The sequence below is a fragment of the Lolium perenne genome, chromosome 2 (genome assembly GCF_019359855.2).
Source record: "Lolium perenne isolate Kyuss_39 chromosome 2, Kyuss_2.0, whole genome shotgun sequence".
Lineage (NCBI taxonomy): Eukaryota > Viridiplantae > Streptophyta > Magnoliopsida > Poales > Poaceae > Lolium > Lolium perenne.
In genome coordinates, this window is record NC_067245.2 from 176,900,347 (window position 1) to 176,912,036 (window position 11,690).

The 11,690-nt window shown below is 40.1% G+C and overlaps 1 protein-coding gene and 1 long non-coding RNA gene across 4 annotated transcripts; both read left to right on the plus strand.

Annotated features, from left to right (window-relative positions):
* Window positions 1-4,745: 4,745 nt before the first annotated feature.
* LOC127328942 (uncharacterized) lies at window positions 4,746-6,328 on the plus strand. Its single transcript, XM_051355500.2, has 2 exons — window positions 4,746-5,484; window positions 5,603-6,328. The coding sequence occupies exons 1-2, from the start codon at window positions 4,746-4,748 to the stop codon at window positions 5,662-5,664; spliced, it is 801 nt and encodes a 266-aa protein (XP_051211460.1). The 3' UTR covers window positions 5,665-6,328.
* A 720-nt stretch (window positions 6,329-7,048) lies between these two features.
* LOC139836098 (uncharacterized) lies at window positions 7,049-10,700 on the plus strand. Of its 3 annotated transcripts, none has more exons than XR_011752150.1 (3): window positions 7,049-7,209; window positions 8,821-8,884; window positions 9,643-10,700. It is a non-coding gene; the product is annotated as an uncharacterized lncRNA (long non-coding RNA). The 3 variants fall into 3 exon arrangements; XR_011752151.1 differs by having other exon boundaries at window positions 8,825-8,884; XR_011752149.1 differs by lacking the exon at window positions 8,821-8,884.
* The last annotated feature ends 990 nt before the right edge of the window (window positions 10,701-11,690 follow it).

Sequence of the window (11,690 nt, forward strand, 5' to 3'; positions counted from 1 at the left end):
GACATTTTAGCAATTACTACATGTATCATTTTCCAATTCCAACCATATAACAATTTAACGAAGAAGAAACTTCACCATGAGTATTATGAGTAAAGCCTAAGGACATACTTGTCCATATGCTACAGCGGAGCGTGTCTCTCTCCCACACAAAGAATGCTAGGATCCATTTTATTCAAACAAAACAAAAACAAAAACAAACCGACGCTCCAAGTAAAGTACATAAGATGTGACCGAATAAAAATATAGTTTCAGGGGAGGAACCTGATAATGTTGTTGATGAAGAAGGGGATGCCTTGGGCATCCCCAAGCTTAGACGCTTGAGTCTTCTTGATATATGCAGGGGTGAATGATACGTCTCCGACGTATCAATAATTTCTTATGTTCCATGCCACATTATTGATGTTATCTACATGTTTTATGCACACTTTATGTCATATTCGTGCATTTTCTGGAACTAACCTATTAACAAGATGCCGAAGAGCCAGTTGCTGTTTTCTGCTGTTTTTGGTTTCAGAAATCCTAGTAACGAAATATTCTCGGAATTGGACGAAATCAACGCCCAGGTTCCTATTTGCCCGGAAGCATCCAGAACACACAAGAACCGCCAGAGAGGGGGCACAGGGCCACCAAACCCTAGGCCGGCGCGGCCAAGGGGGGGGCGCGCCCCCCTATAGTGTGGGCCCCCCCGAAGTCCACCGACCTTGCCCTTCCGCCTATTTAAAGCCTCCGTCGCGAAAACCCTGATACGATCGACGAAACCCACAGAAACCTTCCAGAGCCGCCGCCATCGCGAAGCCAAGATCTGGGGGACAGGAGTCTCTGTTCCGGCACGCCGCCGGGACGGGGAAGTGCCCCCGGAAGGCTCCTCCATCGACACCACCGCCATCTTCATCAACGCTGCTGTCTCCCATGAGGAGGGAGTAGTTCTCCATCGAGGCTAAGGGATGTACCGGTAGCTATGTGGTTCATCTCTCTCCTATGTACTTCAATACAATAATCTCATGAGCTGCCTTACATGATTGAGATTCATATGATGATGCTTGTAATCTAGATGTCGTTATGCTAGTCAAGTGAATTTTACTTATGTGATCTCCGGAGACTCCTTGTCCCACGTGTGTAAAGGTGACAGTGTGTGCACCGTGTGGGTCTCTTAGGCTATATTTCACAGAATACTTATTCACTGTTATGAATGGCATAGTGAAGTGCTTATTTATATCTCTTTATGATTGCAATGTATTTTGTATCACAATTTATCTATGTGCTACTCTAGTGATGTTATTGAAGTAGTTTTATTCCTCCTACATGGTGTAATGGTGACAGTGTGTGCATCCGTGTTAGTACTTGGTTTATGCTATGATTGTGATCTCCTGTAGATTACAAAGTTAACTATTGCTATGATGGTATTGATGTGATCTATTCCTCCTACATAGCGTGAAGGTGACAGTGTGCTTGCTATGTTAGTACTTGGTTTAGTCGTATTGATCTATCTTACACTCTAAGGTTATTTAAATATGAACATTGAATTGTGGAGCTTGTTAACTCCGGCATTGAGGGTTCGTGTAATCCTACGCAATGTGTTCATCATCCAACAAGAGTGTAGAGTATGCATTTATCTATTCTGTTATGTGATCAATGTTGAGAGTGTCCACTAGTGAAAGTCTAATCCCTAGGCCTTGTTCCTAAATACTGCTATCGCTGCTTGTTTACTGTTTTACTGCGTTACTACTGCTTGTTTACTGTCCTGGGCAAAGCACTTTTCTGGTGCCGTTGCTACTGCTACTATTTATTCATACTACCTGTATTTCACTATCTCTTCGCCGAACTAGTGCACCTATTAGGTGTGTTGGGGACACAAGAGACTTCTTGCTTTGTGGTTGCAGGGTTGCATGAGAGGGATATCTTTGACCTCTTCCTCCCTGAGTTCGATAAACCTTGGGTGATCCACTTATGGGAAAACTTGCTGCTGTTCTACAAACCTCTGCTCTTGGAGGCCCAACACTGTCTACAGGAAAAGGAGTGTGCGTAGACATCAAGCTATTTTCTGGCGCCGTTGCCGGGGAGGAAAGGTAAAAGGTACTCACACTCCGGATCTCGGCTACTAAGCTATTTTCGCCATTGTAAGTACTCGAAGCTATTTCCTTTAGATCCTGCAATTGCATCTTTTTGTTTCTTGTTTACATTAGTTAGGCATAATGGACAACAATGAGCTTCTTATTCTATTTCCTGATTTAAGACATGGATGGTTTGATGCGAAAATTAAAAAACATATGGAACATATTAGTATGAACGCTTTGAACACCATTGTTGCTAATGATATGGAAAATTCTAAGCTTGGGGAAGCTGGCTTTGATGAGCATGATATTTTTAGTCCCCCAAGAATTGAGGAGAAAATTTACTTTGATGATACTTTGCCTCCTATTTATGATGATTATAATGATAGTAGTCTTTTGTTACCGCCTGTTATGGAGGATAAATTTGATTATGATTACAATATGCCTCCTATATTTGATGATGAGAATAATAATGATAGCTACTTTGTTGAATTTGCTCCCACTACAACTAATAAAATTGACTATGCTTATGTTGGGAGTAGCAATAATTTTATGCATGAGACTCATGATAAGAATGCTTTATGTGATAGTTATATTGTTGAGTTTGCTCATGATGCTACTGAAAGTTATTATGAGAGAGGAAAATATGGTGGTAGAAATTTTCATGTTACTAAAACACCTCTCTATATGCTTAAAATCTTGAAGTTGAGCTTGTCTAGTTTTTCTATGCTTGTTGCATTATGCTTCTTGAATTTGTTTATTTACAAGATTCCTTTGCATAGGAAGCATGTTAGACTTAAATGTGTTTTGAATTTGCCTCTTGATGCTCTCTTTTGCTTCAACTACTATTTCTTGCGAGTGCATCATTAAAACTGCTAAGCCCATCTTAATGGCTATAAAGAAAAGAACTTCTTGGGAGATAACCTATGTGTTATTTTGCTACAGTACTTTGTTTTATATTTGTGTCTTGGAAGTTGTTTACTACTGTAGCAACCTCTCCTTATCTTAGTTTTGTGTTTTGTTGTGCCAAGTAAAGTCTTTGATAGTAAGGTTCATACTAGATTTGGATTACTGCGCAGAAACAGATTTCTTGCTGTCACGAATCTGGGCCTAATTCTCTGTAGGTAACTCAGAAAATTATGCCAATTTACGTGAGTGATCCTCAGATATGTACGCAACTTTCATTGAATTTGAGCATTTTCATTTGAGCAAGTCTGGTGCCATTTTAAAATTCGTCTTTATGGACTATTCTGTTTTGACAGATTCTGCCTTTTATTTCGCATTGCTTCTTTCGCTGTGTTGGGTGGATTTCTTTGTTCCATTACCTTCCAGCAGCTTTGTGCAATGTCCAGAAGTGTTAAGAATGATTGTGTCACCTCTGAACATGTGAATTTTTTATTATGCACTAACCCTCTAATGAGTTTGTTTCGAGTTTGGTGTGGAGGAAGTTTTCAAGGGTCAAGAGAGGAGGATGATATACTATGATCAAGAAGAGTTAAAGCTCTAAGCTTGGGGATGCCCCGGTGGTTCATCCCTGCATATTTCAAGAAGACTCAAGCATCTAAGCTTGGGGATGCCCAAGGCATCCCCTTCTTCATCGACAACATTATCAGGTTCCTCCCCTGAAACTATATTTTTATTCGTTCACATCTTATGTACTTTGCTTGGAGCGTCTGTGTGCTTTTGTTTTTGTTTTTGTTCGAATAAATGCTTGTGTGGGAGAGAGACACGCTCCGCTGGTTCATATGAACACATGTGTTCTTAGCTTTTAATGTTCATGGCGAAGGTTGAAACTGCTTCGTTAATTGTTATATGGTTGGAAACGGGAAATGCTACATGTAGTAATTGATAAAATGTCTTGGATAATGTGATACTTGGCAATTGTTGTGCTCATGTTTAAGCTCTTGCATCATATACTTTGCACCCATTAATGAAGAAACACCTAGAGCTTGCTAATTTGGTTTGCATATTTGGTCTCTCTAAAGTCTAGATAATTTCTAGTATTGAGTTTTGAACAACAAGGAAGACGGTGTAGATTCTTATAATGTTTACAATATGTCTTTTATGTGAGTTTTGCTGCACCGTTCATCCTTGTGTTTGTTTCAAATAACCTTGCTAGCCTAAAACTTGTATCGAGAGGGAATACTTCTCATGCATCCAAATACTTGAGCCAACCACTATGCCATTTGTGTCCACCATACCTACCTACTACATGGTATTTCTCCGCCATTCCAAAGTAAATTGCTTGAGTGCTACCTTTAAATTTCCATTCTTCACCTTTACAATATATAGCTCATGGGACAAATAGCCTAAAAAACTATTGTGGTATTGAATATGTACTTATGCACTTTATCTCTTATTAAGTTGCTCGTTGTGCGATAACCATGTTCCTGGGGACGCCATCAACTACCTTTTGTTGAATTTCATGTGAGTTGCTATGCATGTTCGTCTTGTCTGAAGTAAGAGCGATCTACCACCTTATGGTTAGAGCATGCATATTGTTAGAGAATAACATTGGGCCGCTAACTAAAGCCATGATTCATGGTGGAAGTTTCAGTTTTGGACATATATCCTCAATCTCATATGAGAATAATAATTGTTGCCACATGCTTATGCATTAAAGAGGAGTCCATTATCTGTTGTCCATGTTGTCCCGGTATGGATGTCTAAGTTGAGAATCTAAAGGTGTATATGATGCCCCCCATAGGGGGCCTCACAACGCTTTGGATTTTCGGCCATCAGATCGAGCTGACGTGGCGCGATTTCCGCCGTCGATTTCGTCCAGGGCGCGAGGCCCTCCCACGAACCCGCGTTTTATCCACGGGTCAGGGGACGAGCCCGCGTGGCCCGTTCGCTCCGCTCTCACCCGCCTCGCACGTCCTCCTCTCCCCCTCGCGCCCCTCCCATCGCCGCCGCCGCCAGCTCCCAATCCCGTCGCCCCCTCCTCCTCCACAATCCCCTGCAGCGCCTCCTCCTCCAATCCTCCCGCTCATCCTCCCCCAATCTTCTTCCAATGGCTGCTCCTCTCTTGAGCTCTCCTTCGGTCCGCCGGTGGCGCTACTGCTGGTCGACGGTTTTACCGCGACACACAGATGTGAGAACCACATCCAGTCCACCCCAGGTTCGTCTGTCCTCTTCCCCACGGATCTGGCGGTGGTGGGGTGGCGTGGATCCTTCGAATCCGGCGAAGGTGTAGCACGGGGAGGTGTGATAGCAGCTGGCGGGCGCCTCCAGATCGTAGTCTCACGGGATCTGGGGCGGCATCCTCTGCCCCGACCTGAGCGGGGCGTGCTGCTCCTCTACTGGATTTGGGCGTCCATGATGAGCAGGGCAGCGCCTGGGGAGCAGTGCAAGCGGGCGATTTCGACGGCGAGCAGGGCAAGCACCGGAGCAAATCCGCTGCAGCTGGTGCGTCACCTGCAGGCTGTAGCAGGTCAGTTTCCTTCTCCATTTGCCCAGACTTTTTTTGATCTCATCTCGATCAAGATTGAAGAAGGCGAGCTCATGTTTCTTCATTTTCTCTATACTATTTCTGTACTTTTCATCGTCAGGGACACCGCCAGCCAGGAGCGCAGCTGCTGCCCAGCTCCACCTCCGATGTATGTCGTGCTGATGGAACGATGATGCATGTGGGTCCTTGGCTTTGAACCTTCAGAAGAAAAGTTTTGATTACAATCGTTTTTACCTATGCCATCACACATGATGGAACAGGACTAGCAGTACTTGCTTACTCCAGACAACACAATCTAAGCACGCCCAGTTCATGGGCGACTTTGTTCCAGAACACGGCAAAAAAAATCTGATTGATCAGTTTCATTAGGTGCTTATTCTCACCTTCCTTTCCAATTTATATGCTTTGCAAGCAAAATATTTTCGATTTGCAAGGCGAGAAGTTGTGTGCAAATCCCATAGTCTATATTGAATGTTGCTCTGGATTAATCAAAAGGTCCTTTTCAGCTTTGCGCTAGATTGCAGTTGTACTTGGTAAGTTGTTATACTCCTCCCTGCAAAATACTTTGGATATGTACTATCTCCCTGATTCTCAAGGTCATTTTCTCACCTGGTTTCGCTGGCTCATGCCTCAACACCATGTGTGGCTCGCCGGCGAGTCCATGATTCTCAAGTGTTATGTTCCACGGCAACTTAGGAGCATGATTTCAGTTTCAGTTATCTCTAGATGTTTAGGAATAGGAAGGGAATGACTTTCCCACTTATTGGATTGGGGAATTACTCCCTGGAAAGATCACAACTTTTTGGATGTTCTGAGCTTTTTTTTATTACCTGGCCTGTCAGCGAAGTGCATGATTTAGAGTAATTTTGTATGCTTTGTGGTCTAAATTACAACGCTGCAATGTCCTAGCTATTTGTTTTTCAAGAGAATTTAATCCAAGTGATACTTCACAATATTATAAATTTCAAGACCAAAAGAGGTCAGTATTGTATCCAAGGAATGTTATTTAACCTTTCAGTAGTTACTCCTATTTATCAGATCATTTCTTGTGTCTACCAGTGTACATTATTGTGGTCCTTACACTGACATTGAGTGGGTGGAGTAATGCATTCCAGTTTTATTCTATGTCATTTGTTCAGCCAAAATTATATCGCTCTTATGTTTTATCTAAAGAAGTGCTTTCTAAAATGCATGAACTAATATTTAACATTCTGAATGTATTTGCTGGTGTATGATACTCCAAAGATAGTTGCACACATGAGTTTTGAACTTAAATGTCGAAGTCTGCAATTGGAAGAGGTTCGGAAGATGAGGAAGCAATCCTAGACTAAAACCATGCTGCACTAGGCAAGTGATTGTCGTGTTACAAACATAATCATTTTTGTGTATTCAAAGCGCACTTGATATACAACCTGTGATGTGTTCTTTTTCTCCTCTTCATTGGCTGGTAATTCTTCTATGTATCCAATATGCTTGCTTATCATTGATTTCCATAGATGTTTAGTACAACACAGTTTAAATAGCGTTCTTGGTGTGATTTCAATAGAGGAAGGAGGATTCCACAGTAGTCCATTGGCGGTGGCAGCGGCGCAAAACAAGTTGGAGGCGAACACCAAGGGGCATGCAAGAGGGCGACCGTCGCAGGAGCACATCATAGCTCAGACAATCATCACAGGAACTAGAGTTCGAGACCCATGAGCAAACTAGGTAAATATATTCTCTGAATAGAAGTGTTAACATGCTTGTTTGTGTGTGATGTCTGATGTGTGGGTGAGAGAAAAGAGAGCAGACTTTGAATAGGAAGGAAAATTATCTACCCATGTTCTATTTTCGTTGGGTATCCAAGGATCTTCACTATTTTCTCAGTTTTTTACATATGTATATGCCCATACACACACAATCTTTAGTTCAATGTTAACAGAAACATGGAATGTTCAGTTGATGCTATTGGGTGTCATGGATATCTTGCATCTCAAATTTATACTGAAGCGAAAATCACAAGTTTCTCAAATTTTGGGCCACCATGTACATATCTGGGAGAGAGTTCTTAAAGGAGAATAAATGCGAGAGTATATACTCATAGGTAGATGAGTAGTACAGAGAGAAAAGCTTGGCTAGTGCATTTATAAGTTCAATCATGAACACATGAAGTAGGATTCCGAACTTTTATTTATGCCAACTAGAAATCCAAAGCACACGATGTATAAATATAGATTTAGTACAGGTTTATGTCAGAATGCATGAATAACTTTGCATGCTCATTCTTGTGATAAATATCTGCTATCCAGTATATTAGATGCTAACATAGTTTCTACCCCCTCCGTCCTCAAATACGTGTACCTTAGGACATGTCTTAAGTCAAACTTTATTAACTTTGACTAACTTCCTAGAATTTATGGCACTAAATTAATACCGCTGGATTCATATTGACATGTAGTTTAATAATATAGTAATTTAATGTAACATATGTGCTATTTTTTGTACAAATTTGAAGATGTTTGACTTCTAAAAAAGGAAAACATTGACTTATTCGCGGACGGAGGGAGTAAGTGCTAACTGAACAATTTAAACTGTGCATCTACGAAACTACAAAGAGTGCCTATTACGAAAGTTAGAACTTTCGATTATACGTATGTGATCATCTTGCCATGTACTTGTCTAAATAAGAAAATAGCAAACTAATGCTATTGTTAGGCCTCAGTTGCCAAGTTATTGTGATGACCATACGGCTGTTGTATGTGAAGCTGTGAACACTGAACCTTGGTTTTTCAGTGCATGTGCATGCTATTTATTTATCTTTTGCACTTAGGTAACATATTTCTGAAGAACTCAATCATATAGACTTCGCTCGCGGAATATTCTGATAGTATAAATTTGGATTTTATTATCATTGATGTCGTTTATGTTACAGCTAACTCCATACACAATACAAATTTAGTTATGAAGTTACAGTTCCAGTCTAAGAAGATGACCTTTTGTTCGTAAAATGTTAGCAACTCTAAAACATAGAGCTGTTCATCGTGAATGTATCTGAAGAAATTTAGGCATCTAGCTTGGATTCAACTAGAAATTTAAATATATGCATTAGATTTCAGTGGGCTTTCTTGTAGATATGGTCATTTAGAGGGTTAAACATTTCCCCTTATGTTTTAAAATTTTCGTTCTCAGTTTAGCATGGCTATATGAGAGGTACATGCTTATGGATTTTTGTGTGTCACCGTCTGTTCAGAAAATGCAATGCTTTAGCTTTTTGTATTGAGAATGTAGTGAACAAATTGCTGCATATAATACTGGTAGCTTACAGTATTTCTCTTCTAGACAGATTCTATACAGAATTATAAGAAGGGTTTAGTGTTCTGCTGGTACACCAATAACATTGCTGGTATCCTTCCCTACTTGGAAAATGGTGTTTTTCATACATTGCTCTTTAATCTGGAATTCTTCAGCTAAAGCATTTTATGTTTACTTAGTTTTGCCATGCTTAAAAGTGTATTAGCACAGCGTAGCTTGGCATTTGTATTTATGTCAGAAACCTTTATACTACTTGATTCAGTCTCTTCCCCATACATACTTTCCTTTTTGGCATATAATATCAGATCTGCTACTCTGGTACCAATCTGTCATAGTATCCTGCCAGTTATTTCTTAAGATTCTTCTGAACTTTTAGGGTTTATGTAGGAGCTCATATACTATATATAATTGTCAACTAAGTCTTGGTACTTCTTGCCTTCTACTTGGTTATTCTGTGATAATAGGAATCGGTGAGTAGTTTAAGTAGTTTTACAGATGTACTAGCTCTGAAGTAGCGCTTGCCATGTGAAACTACTTTTCTTCTCCGGTCCATCTAATTGCATTTTAATTATCTGCCAGAAAATAGATTGGACGATATAATTACTATACGTGCAACTCCTATACATGCAGTGGCAGCATAAAAGTTATAGCTTCAGATTACAGCGATTCTGATTTGTGACAATTCATACAAAATTATCCATTTGCACATGACATGAAAACCTTTATTTTGTTTAGGTGTTATTAATTATTTCCACTATTATATGTGGTAGCTACCAATAATTGTTTTTTCTACGAAGACCACCATTGTTGTCTTATATATCGTGTTATGTGTGCAATTGGTGGCCACAGAGCAGCACAGCCCGCTGCCCGCGCTGCCCCCGAAGGGCGGTTGATGGCCAGTGGGAGTATTGCCTCCCAGTAGGAGGAGCTTGGTGCGCCGCCAAGCCAGACCAGAGGCGACGTGTAGGCTGCCACTGTCGAGATGGACGATGCCAGGGAATCGAGGTGAGCCCCTCCACACACGCATCCTCTTGGTCATACGTTTCCATGTGCTCAAGTCTACAAATAAATTAATCATTGACACTATCACTTTTTGGGCGAGCTATTAGGATTCCTGCAGTATTGATGTTTTTCATCTGCACTATGTTTTGTCATATGGTATTTGCATGGAGCAGCACATGGAGCAGCACGTATATGTTCAATAAATCCATTTATGGGATATTGGGTAATCATGAAGAGATAAATGTTGAATCGAAACCGGATTGAACTTAGCGTAAATAGGATTATGTATGATGTAAGCCGTTTGCTTCCTTTATATCCCTATGTTTGGCTAGAAAGGATTGGAGATATTATAAGTGTGCTTACTCTTCTCTGCTAGCTGTTTGTGAATCCTTGGTTTATCAAAGGTTTACGTACTATCTTCGAATTCTCATTTCTATTGCTTTACTTGTTTTGTCTTCATATGTTTATAGGTCCATAAAATAATAATTTTTCACTTCATAGTTGCAGCTTGATGGAAACCATCAAGATCTCGGCCATTTGTTTAGGCGCACCCCTAAATCGTCGAGTTTATAAGCTATTACGGGCTGCTGTCTGTATGTTTATGTTTGGAAGCTTATAAGCTATTACGAGGTATCAACATTTCCCCTGTATTAATGGTAAGATAAATTTAAAAGATTTATCACTTGGTAGGAAGTGAGAAGCTTTGATATCACTTGGTATGAACCAAAGATTAAGGTAAAAGCGAGGACAACAAAGCCACTTCTGGGTAATCAAAATGGATAAAAGTTCTATTGCTCTTCGTATTGGTTCCTGCCTTTGTTATTCTCTAAGCGTTAGAGAAAATGTTTAAGATAATGTTTGTCAATGTGAAAGATGCGGGCTGTGTGCCAAGGTGTGGCCCTAAATCATAAGGCGCAGATCTTACTCTTTTTACTATACTATATTTTGGTACTGTCACTAAGGTCCTCATAGTTTTGCATCTATTTGTATATTTATATGTTTGTTTTCTGCTACAACTCTCGAATTACGCAATAGTTTTGGTACACTTGGTTTGCTGCTACGTTTATAATTTCGTATGATTTATCCTAATTTTATCCTAGCAACATTGGTTTGTGAAACCTAAAGTGTAATGTCATTTTGGCAGTTAATTTTTATTGTTCTTATACAAAATGTATGTTGGCACGAGTTTAACGGGATCGTGCGCCAAGGCGCACATCTAAATCTAGTAATCAAAAGCGAGAAATCCAATGCGAGCTTTCTCCTTAGACCTTTGTACAGGCGGCATAGAGGTACCCCTTTGTGACACTTGGTTAAAACATGTGCATTGCGATGATCCGGTAGTCCAAGCTAATTAGGACAAGGTGCGGGCACTATTAGTATACTATGCATGAGGCTTGCAACTTATAAGATATAATTTACATGATACATATGCTTTATTACTACCGTTGACAAAATTGTTTCTTGTTTTCAAAATCAAAGCTCTAGCACAAATATAGCAATCGATGCTTTCCTCTTTGAAGGACCATTCTTTTACTTATATTGTTGAGTCAGTTCACCTATTTCTCTCCACCTCAAGAAGCAAACACTTGTGTGAACTGTGCATTGATTCCTACATACTTGCATATTGCACTTATTATATTACTCTATGTTGACAATATCCATGAGATTTACATGTTACAAGTTGAAAGCAACCGCTGAAACTTAATCTTCCTTTGTGTTGCTTCAATACCTTTACTTTGAATTATTGCTTTATGAGTTAACTCTTATGCAAGACTTATTGATGCTTGTCTTGAAGTGCTATTCATGAAAAGTCTTTACTATATGATTCACTTGTTTACTCATGTCGTATACATTGTTTTGATCGCTGCATTCACTACATATGCTTTACAAATAGT